Here is a 21670-nt window from a genome sequence, read left to right as displayed (position 1 = left end):
GTATATGAAACCATAATTTCTCAAAAAATTATTTCCTTTCTGAATAATCAAGATTCAGCAAATTAAAGTGTTGAGTAATTGGGGAGAAGAGAACGGGGAAAAAAAAAAAGATGTTAAAAAGAGAAGGGAAATTCTGTGCAAGGACGCAGGAAATGGAGAAGCTGTTGTTCTCTCTTATTCCTCTGCATTAGAAGGAGAGTAGTGGGAGCTGTTGTCCCTCTCATCACCCCATGCTTCAAACCCCTCTTGATCAGCATGGACAGACAGGTTAAAAACAGGGTTCCCATGGTGGTTACAGGAACTCATCTGCCCAAACAACAGAGACCGCATCAACTATCATCTTTCAGCTCTCCCCCAGCTACTGTGTCCTCTCAAGTAATTCAAAACCCTTGAACCATGACAGGCATTAAGGCAAATTCATCTCCCAGTGTCACAGACATCCACTTAAAGAAGAGGAGCCAGCCTGGCTGTCCCAGGCCCGGCGATTCCTGGAATACAACACACCGGTAGAGGCCAGTGACCTCTGCACCACAGAACAGAGGTGCCTGCCTGAGGCTGGACCATTCATCAGTGGAAACGGGGCAAGGCGAGAAAGGAAAACAGCTTTAGTAGACAGGGCCCTCTCTTCTCTAGTTTAAGAACTAGTCCGGCAGAGAACTTAAGTACACAGTTAGAAATAAAGGAGCCTGTTCAGTTACTAAAAATGAAATTTAGGTTTTTAAAAATGCCCTGGTTTCAAACAGAGAAACTAACTCGATGGCCAGCCGCCCCACCAGTGGCCCTGCCAACCATCCCCATCAGTGACACCTACCAAATAAAGTCACTCATGGAAGCAGAGAAGGGACTTTAAACAGTGACACGTACTTGAATTCTTTATTAATTATGCCATATGCCACCCATTTGCCAGTCTCTGCCTTGAACTTTGACCAAGGCAAACAGGATTTCAGTGGCAGGCAGTGAGGCAAGAAGAGGTTTCCTCACAAGAGGCATTTTACACCCTTTGAAGTATTCTACAAGCTGATCAAAGTTTAAGAGTGGATGGAGTCACTGCCTATTCTTACAAAAGCTACTATATTTGAATATGTCTGGATAAAAAGGGGTTTGAATGAGATAAATCAAAGACAGCAGCAAGCTTCTCTCCCTCTCGCTCTACCAGTGTCTAAAGAAAATGGGAAAGAAAAAAGAATATTCTGATGAGTCTGAGTTAGACCAGTAGCTTTCCCCTCCGTGAACATTAACGTACTTAGCAGTAAACAACAAAGGAATTTATGAAGATTGTAAACCTGGCAGGTAAAATAATAGAACTGATAAGAATGCCCGTCATCAGGTATAAACCAATTCTCTTCACTGCTCAGAAAGCAGAGCATTTGTCACCTCTACACAGATAATATTGACTTTGTGAATACCTTTTTGTGCACTATTTTACAATTACAGTAACATATACCTGAGCATGTCTGTCATATCTGATTGCATGGCTAATCTCAGCTTTCAGCTCTAGTGTCTGCCAGGAGTCTTATTTAGACAGTGCCTCACCCAATACCTTTGCTTTATGAACACAGGACTGGGTCTTACACTCTGCAGTGTTTATCCTCTTCTCTGCTCTTTCCAGCATTTGTGTATTATCCAACAACCACGTTAACAACAAACGGGTCACCGCAGATCCTCTCCGCCCCTAATTCCCACCATCAACCATCGTCTTCAAAGACTCAGCCCTTTCTGCCTGTCAGGGCTACCAGTGCTTTAAATCTGAGCCTTTCCCACTGCATCCACCTTGCCTGGAGCCAATTGCAACAACTGTTCTTGCCTGTGCTTCAACATGATCATCCAAGGCTCCATGCTCGGAGTACATGGATCCTCCCCAGGTCCATCTGGTCTGTATCAGACCCCAACATTCACGGCCTCTCCAAGGTCCCTTCGTAACCTGTCTCCACTGCAGGACAGTGCTGGTTCCCTCCCTGGTGCTGGAGCAGGGTCAGCTTTTGTTGCCTCTTAAGTCTGCTTCCCGCTTTGCACCTCCCTGGGCTTTTACAGGTAAAAAGGACTTCTTTCCCAAACAACTCTCTCATCCTCCTCCATTGTCCTCCGAGGCACATGCTGATTGCGGACATGACCTGTTGGGTTATTTAATCAACTCAAGAGCTGAGACTGCTACTGGGACAGACGGATTTCCCCCCTGCCCTTTCTCCTTCTCTTCTTGTGTTTTGTATCTCTTGCTTGCTAGTCTTCTGGGACAAAGACTCTTTCTGTGCCATGCTGGATCCTGACCCCTGATACAGCACCACTGTAGCAAAGAGTCAGCACTTCAGAAAGAACCTGCTTGCGCCCTGAAAAGGTTATGTCTGATCACTGGGAGAAGGCACAAAGACAAGGGATCAGAGGGAGACGAGCCAGGCAAAACTTGTCCCTGAACTAGAGACAACAAAGAGCCTCTCCAAATTTCACGTCCCAATTTGTGGCTTGCTTTAAATGCACCCCATTTTCCCAGCTCTTGCTTTGAAACCAGGCTGCAGGATTTGTGCAAAGACAAGCAGGAGTTTCCACTGTCGCCATCCACACAAACACTAAATGTCCGGCAGGGCTGTTTCTGGGGCTGCTGCACTCTTGCCCCCAGACCCACAGGGAACACGTGTAATGCATCTGCTCTACCCAGGGTACCTGGGTCTCCCTGCCAAAAGGGTTAATCTGCTCCGTGACTCTTCAGCTGACCCACAGCTGTTTCACCAGCAAGGCGTTATTTACCCTAATGCCGCTGAGTAGGGGAAGTGGGGTGAGAGGGTCCTGCTGGCGGATGGGCCATCAATATTCCAGGGAAGAGAGAAAGACCTGGGACCTGGCCCGGAAAGCATCCCGGCAGCAGGCCCTTGGACTAGCTGTGGCACAGACATGCTGGTCAGGCCTATGACTTGCCCATTCAAAAACCTCCTGCCTTTCTCTCCTGGAGAAAGTTGGTTATGAGAGGGCAAAGCTCCAGCTTTCCCAGTTGGGCATGCTCTCCTTCCCTTCTCACCAGGAACACAGCAAGGCAGCAGCAGAGGGAACAAGGTTAAATGGGACCGTTTCCTTCTCCTTACTGAATTTTTTCTCTTCCCCCGTTGTCACCTGAACACATAGGCTGGCTGTGCTGTCACTCGCACAGGGAGAGCTGCACAGAAAACAGCCCGGCTGCTCTGAGCAGGCAGGCTCCCAGCTCCTCCTGCCTTGCAGTCCCCTCTGCTGGCAGCCGCACGTTCGGAGCAGCGCTTGCTCTCAGCGGCTGCTGATCGGAACGGAGATAAACAAATCACCTGGATTTCTGGAGTTGCCTTCACACACACCCTTTGGATGCAACACACTCTTCCTGCAGCTGCCTCCCTGCCCTGCCTAGCGCTCCCCTCGCACGGAGCCCTGGGAACAGTCCAAAGCCTGCAAGGGCAGCTCAATTACACAAACTCTTTGTAAATATGAGTGCCAAGTGCAAAGCATGGATCACCACACGCTTCAGGACAGTTAGAGCAGGGATGGGAAAGCACACGAGTGCAGTCACGTCTGGGACGTTACCACCTTACCCGAGCTGCCCCCGGCCCAAGGGCACACCCAAGACAGTGCAAAAGGAGAGGACAGTGTGGAAACCAGGCTGGTAGTGGGAAGAGCCCTGGGCTGGGTTTATAGAACAGGTGGAGGGAGGGAGGAAAACCAGGGTAATGTAGCAAAGCAGGACAGAGGCAAGCAGCAAAAAAAATAAATCCCTTCTTACAATCAGCGACACCAATTTTCACTGCCACGAGGGCTGATTTGGGTACTTTTATGGGGAAGGTAACATGAGGGGATTGATGGGCTGGCGCAGAGTCACTGCCAGGTTTGGAGCTGTCTTGCAGACCAGGTAGCTTTGCAGCGCAGAAGCTCTCTGCAGGGGACCTGACCAAAGCCTCTACATCACGTGGATCCCACCTCGGCACAGAGGGCTAACATTTGCCCATGGCTTATGTGAGCTTTTTGCCTGGGACAAATTCCAAGCGGGATGATCTGCCACATGAGACAAGGAAAATGCAAGTGCTTTTAGCTTGGCAAGTGAAGTTAAACTACTGTATCTAAACCTTCGCGCCAGTTTCAGAAAAGCCAGGGGTCTAACGTGTGTCTACAAAGCATTTGCAAACACGCGCTGCTGGACGGGGGCCAGAGCTGCTAGAATTGACATATGATGAGATAAATATGCAAGCAGTGAAACTCGTTATGAAAACCCTTACTGCATTATGAAACCCTAATCTTTCACCACTACAGACAGGCTGGTACTAACAACACAAATGTACATTTTTGGCAGTGACTTTTTCATGCCTGTGCTCTGAAGAGCAGACAAACAGTAGTTCAAGCCTTTAGAGGTGGTTTCACCGCTGATTTATGGTACACACACCATCAAAGCTTTTTCGCCCATTTTCTCCTCCTTTCCTCCCAACTTCAGCACTTGGCCACGTTCATCATGGACAAGAGCGAGTCCATATTGACGGTGGATGATGCTATTCGAAAACTCATCTTGCTCAACTCAAAAGAGAAGATCTGGACGCAGGAGATGCTGCTGCAAGTGAACGACAAGTCCATCCGCCTGCTGGACTGCGAGTCCCAGGTACCCAGAGCTCTGCGAGGGCTACCCCCAGATTGACGTGTGGGGTGCAGCATGTGCCCACCCCATTCTGCCTGGGAGGGCCGTTTCTAAGGAACCCCAACCAGGGCAAATCACTACCAAAATCGACTCCTGGGTGTGCGGGGGCTGGCTGACTCTAATTCAAAGGGCAGGTAGGTGTGGGATGATTTATTCATGGCTCCAGAGCACAGATACTCCAAGTGAGAGACACCTTAGGCTGTGCTCCAGGCCAGGAGTAAGACTGCTTTCTGTGGGAGTGACGCAGACTTACAGATCCACAAAGCTCAGCATAAAGCATAAGCAGAGAGGGACAGACATATTACTTCCATTAAAATAACACTCAGGTTCACCTGCGTGAGAACAGTGCTCCATTTTGACGGTGATACTTGTATGTGCACTCAGGGCACCTAATCTGAGGGGAAAGAGCAGCCAGATAGCAGGAGAGGGATGGTGCTGCCCTGATTTTAGCAATGAGAAACTAAAGAATATTAGCGCAAGGTCATCCAAGGAGACAGTGGGAGGGTGAGCCCCTCACAGAAAGCATCTTTCCTCCCAGTGCTCTGCTGGGATGCAGGGCAAATGTGCTGGGACAGGTATAGCACAGCAATAAGATGATGGTGAGCAACAAAACTCAAGTTATTGAAGTCTCACGCTGGGCCCCATATTCAGGGCTCGGAGGAGAACAAGAGCTCACCTCTGTTTGCCATCCACCCCTCTCCTATTCCACAGTCCCAAGCCACTGCCCCTCCGCAAACCTTGTCACGTGTCTTTGAAGAGCCCAGCAAACCCCTGCTGAGAAGCACAAGCTCTGCCAGGTCTCTCTCTTCAGACAGGGAGCCCAGGAGTTCATACACTGTTCAGTAGTCCCCCATTGTGTGACCCCTTCCTCCTTCTCTTCCAGGAGGAGCTGGAGGACTTCCCTCTGCCAACAGTCCAGCACTGCCAAACAGTGCTGAATCAGATGCGCTATTCCTCCATCCTCCTCCTGGTGTGTCAGGATTCGGAGCAGCACAAACCTGACATCCACTTCTTCAACTGCGACGAGGTGGAGGTGAGCAAAGCCCTCCTTGCTGGTGTGAAACAGAGAACAGAATATGCTCCTGGCTGTCTGCCAGCCCCTTCTTCCTTTGACCACTTAGAGCCCTCAATCCTTTCCAAAGCAAAGCCCTTAAAAACGTCCCTGTTTTATCTCTGAGGCGGAGATGGTTCACGAGGACATAGAAAGTGCCCTGGCAGACCACAAGCATGGGAAGAAGGTACGGCCACAGACACTCAAGTAAGTACTGAGGATACAGCTGGGAGTAAAAAAAAGCCCTATTTACAGTGGTGCGATCACACACCAGTCTCACAGAAACAGGATTGGCAGCTGCTTGACAGGGTTTTCTGCACTGTTTCCCTTGCAGAGCAAACCAAGAAAAGATCAGGCAGAGACAATCCATCCTCCCACCGCCGCAAGGGCCGGCTCCCATCCCGATCCAGCACGACTTGCGAGATGCAGCAATGAACAGGAACCGGGTGGCACCCCCTTCCCAGCACGATCCAGGTACTGGGAGCATTCAGTAAGTCTGTCCTGGGGAGGGGGGACTCCCCAGCCCGGACAGCCAACCCCCCCGAAACGGCCTGTGGTCACTTCAGGCTGTGTTACTGGAGCACAGGAAAGCCCAGTGTTTTTTCACGGTGTTATAATGTAACACAGACACATACCAAAGGCACGAGGTTTTGTTGCATCTCTGGCTATGCTTTATAAACGCCTAAAAATTTGTACTCACTGGGCTAGCAGTAGGCACCTTCTGCTCAATGACAGCTCAATAAATCAAAGCTCCTAGAAACTCCTTGTAACACCACCAGTATTTTGGAGATACTGAAATTCCCAAAACAGTTGAAAGCCCCTTATAAAACTGAACCATCGCATCAAGTTTGGACCAGGCATCGGTGATCGTCAAATGTACAGACGAGACAGGCCTGGTAAGAAGGCAAATTCCTGGCTGCTGACTTCGCAGGAGCCAAGATTGCACCCTCAGAAATCAAGTGGTTAGCATGAATTCTCCTGGAGTTGAGGGTGGGAATGCAGATCTGAACTCACCTCTCTCGTGCTAATCTAAAATCTTATTACAAAACCATTGTGACTTCAGCCCGTTTGAGTTGGCCTCAAAAAACTTATATTTCTCTTTGGAGAAAGAAGTTACAGAAATAAGCTCCCGGTACCAGAAACAAGCTCTGCCTCTGACAAAAGCTCAAATTTACTAAAACGATGAGCAAACTGCAAGCCTTTCTTATCTCTGCCTGTTGTACCAACTTCTCCTTGGATTAATTTCTAGCTTCAAGGAGAACATGTAATCAGGGTATTGTAAGAAATGCTGGACATCAGATGAGGAGAGAAAACACTCATTTCCCTGGGACGGGATCTGAAGCCAAGCAGCTGCTCTGGCCTCCTGAACGGAGAGACTATTTCAGGTCCAGTTTTGCATAATGAAAATAAGACCTATATTTCAGAGCCAGACCATGTATAAACATCTGTATTCTGACACATGGCAGTTTTTAATGAAATGGCCACCCTTAACTCTGCCCTTCCCAGGATGGGAATAAAAGCATAAAGCTTAGGTCTGTTGCTTACATCAGCAGAGCTGGGCATTTACCCAGGCAGGATTTCTGGATCTGCAAACACAGAGCCTGGCACGAAAGCAGGTGACAGGAGGAAGCCTTGAATGATGCCTGTTTGCTGAGATCACTTCTCCTTTGAAACGCCCCTTATTGCTTTTTTCTGCAAAACCTGACAAAACTAATCACCTCATTTTAGCACTTAAAGATGACGTACACTTTCCATGGTCCTTTGCTAAAACCGCCTCCCCAGTTCTCCCACTTTATATATCCTGCTGTCCAAACACCTGCTGTGCCGGCCCTTTCAAACCCCACTTCACTGAGCTGACACGTTATCCGTTTCACAAGAGGCCACCCGAGCAATCGTTCACGCTGAAATATCACCCCCTCACCGAGCATCTGTCATCTGGAAGCTGGGAGGTGCCCGTATTTTTTTTTATTGCAGGAGGATGTTTTTTTTAACACCATTAAAAACACTTGAGACACTGTTTGCACATGAGTTTGTACCAAAATGCTGATTTGTGCACGGGCCCGCCTGAACATCAGCCATGCAGAATCCCTGGCATGCTGCTTTCCAGCAAGTGACAGTTGCATTCACTTCCAGGTCTCATTTCTCAACTGCAGTTTAGTTAAACTGGCACCTCTGGGACAAGGCAGGCTCCTGTGGAGAGCTGGAGGTTAGAAGAGAGCCGGAGTTAATCTAATCGCACTTTACAGAGGTGTGGAGTGCTCTGCAACGCATGCGGTGGCTCCTCAGCTCCTCTGCGGGCGCAAGTCAGCTTAGGTGCATCAAAGGCAAAGGAGTTAGTGACTCTCAGCATCTGGAGACTGGGGCTTGCAGGTCTCTGCCCGTAGCTGCCAGCTGGATGCTCTTCATGATTCATTCACTGCTTGTATTTGAAAACAGGCAGCATATAGACACAGAGGGTTGGCGGGCAGGTGCTGTGGCCTTGAAAGATTTAATCAGCAACTTCAATCACCCCCTGCTCTTTGTGATCTCTGCGAGCGCCTCAGCTCTCATAATCCAGAATAAACAACCAAGCTGGGAGTCACCATCCCATGGGTCCCTGCATTTCATGGAGCCTATTTTCCACCTCTGATAGTAAATTTCTTTTCCTTCCCTCTCTTGCTTGTAGACTATGAACGACGAAGCTCCAGCTCTCACAACCATGAAGAGTCCCGAGCCATCTTTGCACAGAAGATTGAAAAAGAAACGGTTGGTAACAAGAGCAGGGCACAGTCAATAGGCAGAAGGAGAGAGAGGAGAGAGGAAGGAAGGAAGCAAGGGGCTCCTCTGTGAGCAGACATTTTATGCGTGATCTAGTCGTTGTTAAACTGATATCTACCGTTCATAAATAAGGTGAACAAAAGCACAGCTCCATCACAGGGTCAGTTACTATCTCCTTTGACCTGAGGTAGCTCTGCTGATTTCAGATCTGCTCCTCCCCTGCCCACAGTCCGGTCATGGGGTTATTTTCCAGATGCCCATTAGTAGGGGTCACTTGTCACTTTGGTAAGCATAGCACACAACCACGCACAGCTTTGCATTTGGAAATTGATGAATTCAGCTTAACTTCATGCCTGGATTCCCCATTCCTGTGCATTCTTCCAGGAAATGAAGCAGGCACAGAGCGGCACGCTCTGGGATTCGGGCTTCCCAGCTGCGTGCGGTTTGGGCTCTCTTTCACCTTGGTTTGCTGCATTTCTGTCCTCACAGCAAATCCTGAACTGCACTCTGGATGACATCGAAGTGTTTGTCGCCAGGCTTCAGAAGGCTGCAGAAGCATTCAAACAGCTCAACCAAAGGAAGAAAGGGAAGAAGAACAAGAAGAAAGGGCCAGCAGGTACAGTGCAACAGCTAGCACAAACAGGGAAGGCGGGCACAGATGAAGGGGGGGAGACCTCAGCTGACACCCCAGCGAGGCCAGGTTGACGCAGCAGCATGGCTATGGACCCAACAGCAGCTACGCCAGTTTGGAAGGTGCCACCGCTCTGTGGGGACCTCTCATAAAGCGCACAGAGCCTAGTGAGGCCTCCAACACAAAGAGCCACTTCGGGGCATCTTGAACCTTGATTTTCAGTAGCTCTAGTCTCAGCACCCTTTACTGAAAGATGAAACTTTCCTGAAAGGGGATGCTCTAATTGAAGTGTCTTTCTTTCCACCTTCTCATAAAAGAGGGCATGCTGACTCTTCGAGCAAGACCCCCAAGCGAGGCCGAGTTCATCGACTGCTTCCAGAAAACCAAACTGGCTTTTAACCTCTTGGTAAGACACAGAGGGCAGTTTTGTCCCGTGCAGTGACAGAGCATTTTCCCAGATATCACAGTAGTAAGCATTTAAAGTGAAATTTGAACTGAAAACACTACCAAGGGACAAAGGTGTGAATTCCAGATTCTTCAGAATCCAGAACATTGTGTCACGCTTATGCAGCTTTCTTGGGCCAAGGTGTTAAATATAAAGTCCAGGATGGGCCTGAGCAGCCAGGGGCCTTGCGATGCCTAGATCTCTTCTCAGATACAGTCCTGACTTAAAGCGTTTGTGAAGCTGTGAGCTTAGAGCACCAAGAATTGCCGTGCCCACCTTGCTGGTAGCTGTGCAAAGGCTTATAGAGAGAGCCCCGCTCTAGATATCTGCTTCTGCTTGTGGCCTTTAAAAGTCTGGGTAGTTTTCTGAGAGCTGTAGTCTTTGTTATCCTTACAAGGCATAAAACGGAGGACCGCAAACATTACAAAATAATTTAAAAAGTCTTATCGACTTTAAATTGTTCTCATATGATTCTGTCTAGAGAGCAGCTGTAAAGCTGCCTCAGCCAGAGGCCTGGAAAGTCTCTGGTTAAGAATAACTGATCTCCCCCACTGCCCTGAGATCCCTGGCTCCTCCTCTCTTTCTCCCCTGGAGGAGCTGCCGTCTTAAGAAGGGGATGAAAAACAGAAGCATTTATGCTTCTTGAGATGTTCCCAGTGCTGCCAGCTATGCCTGGTGAAGTATGTGAGACCAGGAGGGTAACGAGCCAGAGGGAAATTCTCTCAGTTCTGATCAAACTTGCCCAGTAAACACAGCCTAACAAGACCCTTCCTGCAAAGCTATTAGTAAGGAAACACAGAGATTGTACACAACCTGGATGCAAGACACCAAGCTCCAACCTTTTATTTTAGAAGCAAATATGCATAATTTTTGCTTGCCTAGGACCCGAACTGAGTTTCAGAGGTGGCAGCTTTGGCCGGCAATCACTGCTCCCGCACAAACCAATCAGTCGCCCCACTAAGGCTATGCCACGCATCCCCAGAGGGATGTTAGCTTCTCTGAAGAGGCAGCTGAGGATTCTCCTTGTGTAGAGAAATCCCGGCCTGGCCATTGTATCTCAGCCCTTTCTGACTACTGACACAACGGAGATAAATGACAGTGGAGTCAGCATGGTCGGATAAACCCTTAGTCACAGCCCAGGTCTGCGCTGGAGTGAGTGTCCTACCCTGGCCGCTGCCAACCATGCAATGCAGGGAGGTGGTGGAGTCTCCATCCCTGGAGGTAGAGAAGGGTAGATGTGGTGCTTGAGGATATGGTTTAGCGGTAGACTTGGCAGTGATAGGTTAGTGGTTGGACTCGATCTTAAGGGTCTTTTCCAACCTTAACGATCCTATGATTCTGTGAATGCAGCCCCAAGCGCCCATCACAGGCTGCGGACCTGTGCACATGCTCCGGCACACAGCCCCCGAGCTCAGCCCTGCTGCTGCTCCCTGGCAGCGGTGTGCAAGTTGTTCACATGCAGGAAATTCATTCACGCGCCTGAGCGCTCCCTGCACTCAGGCCCTGGACTTCGCTGCCTGCGTACCCACAAGCCCACAAAGAACAGCTGCTCTCCGGGCAAGAGGTTGGGGGCAAGTATGAAGGAGAGCGGGAAATCAGTGGCAGAGCACTGCCATGTCTGCCCCAGCACTGCTGTCACATGCCACGTGGCTGCAAAGCCCTTGTGAAGTGCCATTTCACCACCTAATTGCCATCGGTTATTCCACACTTTCCACTCCACATTAATGTTTAATCACTGGCATTTAAAATGCCTTGCGTTTCCGTAGGGAGGAGGGAGTCTGTTTTCCATCACAGCAATGCCAGCAGCACAGGACACAAGTAAGAGGTGAAAGGAAGCACAAACTGAAGCGGTTTCTCACCACAGTTTAGCTGATTGCTGTTAATGAAATGCAATTCTGACAGTAAAGCAATCCTCATCAGTGGCCTGGGTAGCTCTAGGTGCTGCAGGCAAGACCTTGGTGGAGATTCTTCCTTGTCAGCAATTTGCCAAGGGACCCCGCAGAACACTTGTTCTGTGGGAACCAGTGGGATTTTCAACTTTGCAAGAATCTGATGCAATAGACCCGGCCCTTGCTCACTAAAACTTTCAAAATACGCCAAGGTTTTCTGCTTCTGCTCAAAATAGCTTCAAAGGGACTAGTTTTAACAGAGTAGATACTCCACCCCCCTTAGAAACGGACACAAAATAGAAATTATCCAAAACTGAATGATTCCCACTCCCCGACCACTTACTGTTGTTCCCTGATTTTAAGTGCACTGTTGAAACCTTCCTCACTTTTCAGGCAGTATTAACTGTGGCAAAGACCAGTGAGCAACAATCCCTCCACGTGGCAGAAAAGCGAAGCCAAAATCAGGTTAGGATTAAACTGGGTTTCCTTTCTCTTTTCAGGCCAAACTGAGAAAGCACATCCAGAACCCCAGCGCTTCAGAGTTGGTGCATTTCCTATTTGGGCCGCTGGAACTGGTAAACCTGATTCACAGGTTTCACTGTGAACTCCCTTTTTATTTCTAATGTTGCTTTTGCCCTCAGAGGCAGCTGGACTATGCAGAAGAGTTAGAAGATGGCTCACAACTGGCTAAAGCTTTCTCAGTAAAGTCTAGAAGCAGCAATGCCAGTGTTTCTGGCCTGGCTTGAACTAAATACACTAAATACACTAACACTAATACAAAAACTAAATACACAAACCCTAGCAAATACGACCCTTTCCACCCCATTAACAAAGGCTTACTGTGAACACAAGCTACGGTTCCCATTGGGAATCTGCCTGACCTCACCTTCAAGCAAACGTGGCTTGTATTTGCACTGAAAATAGGAAGCAGAAATCCCAACTTGAAAGAGAAGCCAGAAGGGACCCAGAAATACCAAGTGATTTTCCATTTTTTAAAGTGCCAGCTTGTGATATATCCCATCTCTAACAATGGCCAATTTTTAGCTCAGGCCTTGCTTTGACTCCAATAGCAAAATTCTTGTGTTCCTCTGAACTGTCCAGTCTTCTTCAATGATTTAAGTTGATGTTTCTTGAGACAACTGAGCTGATCTAAGGATTAGCTGCTGCCAACAGGAGTCAGGCCATCCGTTGTCATGAAGGCTTGCCCTCTGGCTTTTGTTTTATACCTTGGAGAACTTAGTTGGGGACTATTCACCTTATTTGTTTATTTGCCTTTCCTCCATAAAATCTGCCACTCAAGTACTATCAGTGCAGATCAAGGATAACAAGGGGATGCTGAGGGGATACAGCATCCCTTTTAGGTAGCAGCAAACCCTTAATTTAGTTCATTTGTGTTGTGAAACCTCACCCTTACATAAGAAGGCACAGAGGAGAGCTTTGGAAGCAGAAGTCTAATGTGAATTAGCCCAATTTTAGAGGTACTCACTGCAGAGGGTACATTGGCTTCCCTCGGAGGGGGCAGGATTAGAGACTGCAAAGGATCAGAGCCACTGATTTTTCTGTCTTTGATTTCTGTTCCTTTGTGTTTGTGCTGGTTGGATACTTTGAACTGACATTTCCTGCAAAACCTCTCACATTTGTGTGTAATCCAGATCATCAGTAGCTGTGGTGGCCCCGAGCTTGCCAGGTCTGTCGTCAGCCCTCTTCTTTCTAAAGACACCACAGATTTCCTCAGAGGACACCTGACACCAAAAGAGATAAACCTCTGGGAGTCCCTGGGAGAGGCATGGACCAGATCCAGGTGAGGACAGAGCTGCCATCTCACCAGCTTCCCCACACTCTTGAGAAAGGCAGACAGAATGCTTGATTTTATGGCCGTGTCAGAGGGTTAAGGATGCCCTGACGCCCCTGCTTCTCCCTGGCATGTTCCTCGTGACTCTCACCACATATTCCCCACTTCACATCCTAGAGCTGAATGGCCCCGAGAAGCAAACATCCCCACCTACATCCCCAAATTTCGCAACGGCTGGGAACCACCCATGGAAATCTTCCGCGGAGCTCCCTGGGAAATAGACATCGGACACTTGCAGGAAGAGGTCAGTCTTGTGCCCCCAGTCATCTCTCTCTTCTTTTCCCTCTCCCTCCCCCTTTTTCAGAGGGAAAGATGGATCTGTGGAGTTTGCGGTGGTGTGTAACATGCAGGCCGCTCAAAACTCCATTGGATCTGGCCACTCCAGTTAAATATGGAAAGAAAGTAAGGCCAGAAAAGGGCAGCAATAATCAGCCTCACCTCCTGATCAACAGCAAATAGGATACTATACTGTAACTGAGCCCCATGGATACAGGTTTGCCTGAAGAACACTTCTTTAGCGTGCACCTCATCGTGCCCAAAAGCTTCCAGGCCGTGATTCCTCTACCACTCACTCTCCTTTTCTCCAAAACAGCTTTCCCCTTCCCTGGTAACACTGACTTCAGTTTTACCTTTCCAGCTATCATCAGCCAATGGATATCCTTACCGTAACTCCTCACTCAAGCGTGGCCAGGCTGCTGATCAGACACAAGCCGTGGACGCCTTTAAACAGAACGTAACTCAGCATGTAAATAGGTAACGTACCGGCACCGCCCTGGACAGCGGCGCCTCAGCTCCCGCCCTGTAACCTCATAAGCACCCACCGCAACATATCATGGCACCAGAATGCTTTGGCGTCCTGGCAGGTAACTCTCTGCCATTATTAGTTCAGGCTTGTTAACAAGATCAAGAGAACTCAAAGATCAGACGAGAGATTATTCATGTAAACACTGTCTGCTTTTTAATCACCAGCAGGTGTACAAGGAAATGGGTTACGTGTGTTTTCCACCACAAGAGGCAAATACATTGACTGGTTTCATTAGTCAATCAGTATGTCTTGTTTCATAACATCAGCCCACCAAAGTGATACTAAACGATCACATGCCAAAGATACCGTGCTGCGCTTTTGTTCTCCGTACGTTTAGAGAAGGTAGCATCTCTCCATTCATCCTAAAGCCACCGCAGCTGGCGTAGAAAGAACTGCTTATAGGAGGAATCTGTACCAAGGCATGAGCTCATGCAAGCTTTCTGCCGTTGAAAATCGCAGCGCTGGGAAAAGGCAGCCTGACCTCAGCCGCACTGCACTGCAAACATTTTAACTGAGGCAGTGCCATTTTCTTTCCCTGGAGACAGCAGCTCCTCCTTTTGCTTTCAGTCATAAGCAAAGGGAAAGACATTTATTAGAGGCAGAATAACATAAGAATGTGTTTCTCATCTTGCCCATCTCTCCATCAGGAAAGTGACCAGGGGTTGAGGTCAGAGAACTCTTCTTAATGAGATAAATCAAGAAAATGGGGGGAAAAAACACCCCAACCCTCCCCTTTCTTCAGAAGTGTTGGAAAGTTCAGGTCCCAGCCCAGAACCAACCAGGCTTTTTTCCAAGGGAAAGATGGCTCTTTCACAATTTAACCAAACACGCTGCCCCACTGCTAGTTTTCTATCGCCAATTACCCAGTGGTACAAAATCTTTACAAAAGTACTTGTGGTTCAACGTTTAGAGGATTTTCATCCACTTGCTTGTTTACATGGGCTTACGGCTTTGAAATTTTCTCAAGATTTCTGAGTTTCAACAAACTCTTTCCAAATTGCAATTTAATTCTCTGCCAACCTCGGCTTTGCGGTGACTTGACATGAGGTTATCAACTTCAAATCTTTAAAGACTGGAAGCCGAGACCCAGCAAAGCACTTAACCATGCACTTTTCTGTAGCCAGCTTTAGACTAGGAAAAAACCTTCAAGCCAGACTGTTTTTTCATGGTTTTATGTTCTAATCTAAGAGATTTATAAGCTCCACTACTACTAGAAAAAAGTTCAAATCCACAGCAAAAGACCTTAAATCCAATTATATCAGCAAAATAACTCACTCTCCCCATTCACCCCACCAAAGGTCCTGGTGGCACCATGTAATGATGTAGATGCAGTGTTGAGTAGGGAGAGCGTTACAATAAATTCCCTTCTCCAATTCCATTTGTCTCAGTGAGGTTACAAAAACCAAGAACTTAGTTTTCATGAGAACATTTGAGACCCTCTTTAGTGACTGGTAGATAACACACGTAAGGAAACATTTTAATCTGTTAGTCTCAGCACAGGCAAACTATAAATAGTAGTATCAAGGCCTGGAATACAGATTATCAGTGTGCATTTTTACCAAGGTGACCACTTCCCTGAGACACCACCCAGTCTAACTACAGTGTGGGCTCACAAAAGAGCGGATGAGGATCTCTTCTCTCCTGGGATAGGTGTTGTACCGGTTTACCTACCTTTCAGACTGTCAACAGCAAGTTTTCCTTATCGATAACACTTAATAAAAAAAATAATCATCAGAGTTAATGGCACTGAAGCAGATGCTGAAGATGAGAATGTGCTTAGACGCCTTCTTCAGCCCAGAGCAGGCTTCAGCCAAGCTTTCCCAGACATTTGCCAAGGTCACAGTCCTGGGACAGACATATTTCCTCCTGTACTCATGCTTTTTTCAGGGTAGTTTGAACTAGTTTTCTAACCCAGAGACCCTATATTAACAAAAATACCCATGCATCAGTATTATTATTTACACCGGGGCCTTTGGCTGCAGAGAACTGTCATGAAAGCCCCACGCACTATTACCATAATGGGGGAAGGTCACTTGTGTAAAACCCAGGTGCGTGCAAAGTACACATTAGCCTCAAACTCCTCCAGCTGTTGCCTCTTTCCTCATGACTCATTTACCTTCTGGAATGCTATGAAAAAAGTAATTTCTACCTAACTTGGCTCTCCTCCCCCTCCCTGCCTTCAGGGCACTGCGGGGTGAGGCCACTACTCCCCTTCTTGACTGGTGGATTCAATCTGTCTGAGAGTCTGCTCCGAGCTCTTCCCCACCGCAGACTGACAACTTATATATTGCACATGGCTGTAGCCAGACCAGGAGTTGTCCCAAATCAAGCGAGCTAAAGGCAGCGCTACAGCTGTAGGCATGATATCAAACCACTGAACCACTGGTTTCAACCCTTCTCAGGCCACCAAAAGTTATCTAATGAAGAGAGTAAAGGAACTGAAACGAAGCATAACAGGCTTGCTTTTCAAAGGTTTTACAGATGCCTCAGAAGCAGACCACAAAGAGCCAGGTTTTCTCAGATCAAACATTTAAAATCACTGGCCAAACACAAGAACGCGGCAATGGAAGGACATCGGGCTAAAACCCATAGCTGCTAGCAGTGCTGGAAGCGCTGGCTTCACCGAGTTACACAGAAGCTGATATAAACTGGAGGAGAGCCTGACCCCCTGTTGGTATGCCCACCCTGAATATGGTACCCACAGCCTTCTGCACCGGGTAGCTGTGCGGGTTGCAAGTCGTAAGCAGAAAGACCCATAGAAGGTGCACTAAAGTAGTTTCTCCTGGCCCTTACACAGTGAGGCAAGGTAATTTTTCCATAGTGCAAGCATTTTTGGAATTAAAAAATAACACTACAGCCATCCTCACCAGAGGAGAAAAAGATGAGATCTGCAAAATTTTCCTAAGCCAGGCAAAACAAAACAACAACAACAAAAAATCAAACCCCAGCCAACTATGAAAAACTAAACCATTTCAGTTGGGTCAAAGGAATGCTTTCATTGCATTTTTTCCACCATTTTCCATTTCTGATGACCTACCATATTTATTTTGCCTCTCTCTTCAAATGAAAAGTCAGTTCAACATTGAAAGCGTATATTCTTGTGTCAAACATTCCCAAGCAAAATACTCAAACCCATTCCTTTCCCCCTCAGTGTATCTTAGAATAGAAACACTCAAACTCACTTTTCCTAGGAACCTGCAGAATTCTGTTTCAGGAGCTCAGCAGTCAGAGCCTGATGAAAACCACAGATTTCCAGTCAGTTCTCCCTACACTCCTTTTCAATATCCTTTCCCCAGCACCTGCTTCTCCCCTGCTCTGGCCTATGGGGCACTTGTTTCCACTTATCAGGATATGAAGGTTTCACACTTACTTTTCACAGGAGGTGCAATCAGAGCATTTTGTTTGTGCTTTGTTGGCCTCCCCAGTCCTTGCTGCAGCAAAGAAGCAGCTGTCAGGGGAAGAAGTCTTTTCTTCCACCCTGAAAGCAGCAGCCTCGCAGCCCCCCAGTAAGGCCACCTACCAAACCACCCTACTGCTTTTATTTTGCCCTTTTTTTTTTTTTTTTGCTTTTATTTTTTCCCCAATGCAGGGTGTTTTACTAAAATGAGGGGTGAAAACCGTTTTCAAAATAGAGTAGCAAAGAGGCGCTGACCCCTCCCAACACAAACACAAGTGTCTCTTTACCTGCACCAGCACAGTCTTCACCACTCCTCTCTTGCCAGTGAGCCTATATTGCCCTAGTTATTAGATGGGCCCCCATTAAAACTCCATTTTTTTCCTCCTGCAGGAATTTTGAGGCACAGGGAATGGCTCTGCCGAAGAGATATGCCAAAATCCGCTACGATTTCACTGCGCGAAATGCCAACGAACTCTCAGTGCTTAAGGATGAAATCCTGGAGGTAAGCGACTGTGCTTGGGGGAAAGGTGTGCCCTCCTCCCCTTTCCAGGAAAGGGAGAGAGATCTCAATATACTGGCAAGTGCCAACTCATTTTTGCTTGGTGTTTTCTGAGCAGTAATATGAAGCTTTGCTCCAATCTGAAGCTTTACGTCTGGGCTGGAGCAGGCTGACTGCATGCATTGGGTCATTTGCCAGCTGAAACACGTCAGTCACATCTTTACTAGCAACGGGGAGGAAGGCAAACAGTACACTGTCCACCCGCTTCCTGGGCCTATGCTCGTTACTACCACTCCCCTACAAAGGAATTATTTTCTATGAAAACATCCTTTTTCGTCACCTTTCTCTTACCGCAACACTGTTGGCAGCTGGAGAATGTAGGGCGTGACTTGGTCTGTACACTAACTGTAACAGATCTATGACCTGAAACAAAGGCTTCTGTTCAAAAATGTAGCTAGAATGAGAAACGTATGTGAGGCTTGCCAGCAAAGCTCATCCATTCTGGGAAGATTACAGAAAAAAAAAATTTAAAAATCACAGTTCTGGGTAAAAACAAGCCTGCTGAAAGGAGCGGGGAGGCAGGAGCAATAGGAGATACCTCAGCAACGGGCAGTCTCCCACATCATGGTTATGATGCAACTTTTATGTGTTATGATGTGACACATGCTCAAGTTGTACAATGGCACTCCAGCATCTTTGGCAGAATCTCTCTTGATTTAGTTTTCTAATTGCAAAAGAACCAACACAAAATCACTTAAAACAAAAAAAAGATAATGGAGAAACAGGCAAATTAAGTAGGAACTACTACTTCAGCACCCCCGATCTGTTTTGCCCCTGGAGGAGCTCTCCTGTTCGTCATTAGGACAAGTTCTGATGCTTTTCAGGAAAGGCTTCAGTCCTGGATTGCAAATGAGTGCCACAGATCTATTTGCCAGCTCCTGGCCTCAATGTTGTTGTTCTGACAACTTCATGTTACTGTGTGATTTATTTCCACTACGTGCCACTTGTGGATGCCACAAATCTGACGCTCTCACTAGCAAACTTGGTTTTTTTCCCTCTCTCAGGTGTTGGAAGATAATAAGCAGTGGTGGAAGTTGCTCAACCGGAGTGGGCAGGCTGGTTACGTCCCTTATAACATCCTGGATGTGGTGAAACTGGAAGAGCTTGAACAGGTCTGTAGTCGAATGATATTTAATTGGTAGCCAGCTGCAGGGTGCAATCAGCCTCTGAGAATAATCCCGTAATTAGACCTCCCTGGATTTCTTAGGATGCCATGCACAAGTTGGGATGAACCCTCACAAGAGGATGAACCAGGATCCTGGGGATTCCTGAGTTTCCTACGATAAAACTCTCACATTTTGCCACTGTTACCTTCCGCCTCCCCAGACCAGGCCTATCCTTCCCATCCGTGCAGCAGCCTCATGCTTTCCCCCTGCTGCAAGATGCCAAGCCCATTGCCTGCTGCCAACGGTGCCTGGCAGGCAGGTTATGGGACAAGCGAAGGCTGAGTCCTGTGCTACGGGCAGCAGCCTGCTATGAAGTGAGACCCTAGCTGGAAGGGACACCCGCACCGAGCCCAGCACCATGTCTTGTCATGCAACAGCAAAGGTCTCATGTCAAGGTGTCACCAAACAGCTGCTGGCTACAGTGGCTTCAGAGTTCCACCTTTTGCCAGTGGCTTCCCCCCCCCAAAACCCCACATACTTCTCAGCCCATGGTTTACCACCTCCTCTGCTGCAAAACCCTGCTGCTTTCAGGGCTGTGCTGTGACCAGGAGAAAAGAGCTAATGCAGCCATAAAAGCAAATTTTGCCACCAAATGCTGAGACTTTTGGTAGGGATTAAATTAGGCAGTTCCCTCATCCAGCTCAGTTCAGCAGCAGGCACAAATCACTGGAGTGGAGGCAGATGGAAATACCATCTAAGTGAGTATTAAGTGAATATTGCTCTCACGCACCTTGCGTTGCAAAAATGTGGAGCTGGAGAGCTCTGAATGCCCTAAGGAGGCATGGAATTGTTTCCCCCACTTCAGTATTTCACAGCTTGGGCAAAGCATAAGATGCCCCAGCAGCCCTCTAGAAAAAAGCCCTGTTAGTTTAATGAAAATGTCAAAAAACTCTTTCCGGGCTGCTCTGGGCACTTGGAAGCGGTCCCACTTAACACCAAGTTACTAGAGCAGTGACGTTTTAGCTTCAGATGGGATTTCTGTCTGTTTTCTCTTCATATAAAAATCCTTTTGCTTCCCTTACTCTCCATCTCCAAGGAAGTCCTACGAGCAGTAATTTCTGCGTAGCAAAAGGCCGAAGGGCCGAGTCACGCACGTGAGAGCCATCATCCACAGCAGCAGTAAGCAAGCGTAAAGCACCGCTCCTCTGTGTGTGACGAGCATAACATGTTTTCCAGGGGTGTAAATGCCCTTTGCCTCAGGTTCTGTTTGTTCCCACGAGGCTCCCGAAATTAACTCCTTCCATGCAGCTCCACCCAAGGTCACACCAGATGCAGCCGAGCGGCCCCAGATCAGCACAGGGAGAACATGGCAATTTGTCCCTCAGTTTGCTATCGTGGGTGGGAGGCAAAAAGCTTAAGAAAATGAAAAATGGCCTAGAAAAAAAAAATCCTATGCAGTTTTTTTTTTTGCCTTTCTTATCACCTAGTCTAACCAGAGGTACAAAGGAGACCCAGGCCACAGGGGATACGGACCATCCAGCCCAACTCACAAGCTACCTGCCAGCTACGCTGGGGATAAATGGGGAAGTGAAATGTTATCACGCAACTCTCCCCAGGACGCCAAAGAACGTACGTGTCCCACACCACGCTCCGGGCACCTCTTACACCACACATGGCAGCCTCAGGCAGCCAGAGAGCTCGGCGCCGCAGCTTTGCATTTCAGCACTTAACTGAAAAGCTTCTGTGAGCACATGCTTTTGCTTGCTCTCTGTCCCACTGGTTTTCTTCCTATCTTTACTTTCACCATAACGGTCTCTCCACTACTGCTGGTTGTTGTGTGCATGTAACCAGAGCTACCCGAGCGCATGTTCCCTCCGCTAAGGCTCTGCACACAGAGCGACTGTACCCTTTAGTGATAAGCAATGGGCCAGCAGTGGTTTTGGAGGAGATGCACAGAGGAGGTTCCAGGTAGCACAACAGCCAAGAGGAGCTCCGAGGAGCTTGATGACTCACATCACGGGCTCTCAGGTAGCCTGGGACATGCAGGGCAAACAGGTGATCACCCTAACCCTCCTTCCAGCTTGACCTTCCTCCTCCTCCCAAGAAGAGTTTCCTGTCCCTGCCAACACGTTTAAGTGTGTCTATGCAACCACCCACATTCAGGTCACTCCATTCCTCTCGCTTCCTGCCACACATGCAGTGCCCGCCTGGCCTGTTCCTTTAAGCGGTTTCAGAGAAACCCCAGCCAGCAGATCCGCCAAAGGCGAGATTCACATCACTCCCTCACCCCGCGCGTGCTATGCTGGGTCACAGCACGTGAGAAGGACCAGAAGCCCTGCCCGCCTCACCCCCTTATCACACCCTGCATACACCTGTGGCAAGCTGTCTCCCAAAGGCCAAAACCGGGGTTCATCCCCTGTTCAGCTACTGCAGACTCCTGGAAGCAGGAGCCCTTTTGGGACGACGAAAAGCCCCACAATACAAGCATTGTGGACACGTATCTATTAATAAAACTGAGTTATTATCCAGGCTTCAGGAGTTTCAT

The 21670-nt window shown here is 48.0% G+C and overlaps 1 protein-coding gene across 1 annotated transcript in view; it reads left to right on the top strand.

Moving 5' to 3' along the window:
• Positions 1–21670, top strand: part of EPS8L2 (EPS8 signaling adaptor L2) — a 68194-nt gene that overhangs the window by 40976 nt on the left and 5548 nt on the right. The window contains exons 5-18 of the mRNA XM_064453088.1: positions 4436–4597; positions 5517–5666; positions 5812–5891; positions 6019–6158; positions 8350–8429; positions 8931–9057; positions 9390–9478; positions 11907–11981; positions 13059–13207; positions 13376–13502; positions 13896–14011; positions 17851–17962; positions 19024–19131; positions 20613–20754. Of these exons, the coding sequence (XP_064309158.1) occupies positions 4436–4597; positions 5517–5666; positions 5812–5891; positions 6019–6158; positions 8350–8429; positions 8931–9057; positions 9390–9478; positions 11907–11981; positions 13059–13207; positions 13376–13502; positions 13896–14011; positions 17851–17962; positions 19024–19131; positions 20613–20754 (1657 nt within the window). The remainder of the gene's footprint in view (positions 1–4435; positions 4598–5516; positions 5667–5811; positions 5892–6018; positions 6159–8349; positions 8430–8930; positions 9058–9389; positions 9479–11906; positions 11982–13058; positions 13208–13375; positions 13503–13895; positions 14012–17850; positions 17963–19023; positions 19132–20612; positions 20755–21670) is intronic.

This window comes from Phalacrocorax carbo, chromosome 5 (genome assembly GCF_963921805.1).
Source record: "Phalacrocorax carbo chromosome 5, bPhaCar2.1, whole genome shotgun sequence".
NCBI classification, from domain to species: domain Eukaryota; kingdom Metazoa; phylum Chordata; class Aves; order Suliformes; family Phalacrocoracidae; genus Phalacrocorax; species Phalacrocorax carbo.
The sequence above is the reverse complement of the archived record's forward strand: the minus strand, read 5'-3'. Positions and strand labels throughout refer to the sequence as shown.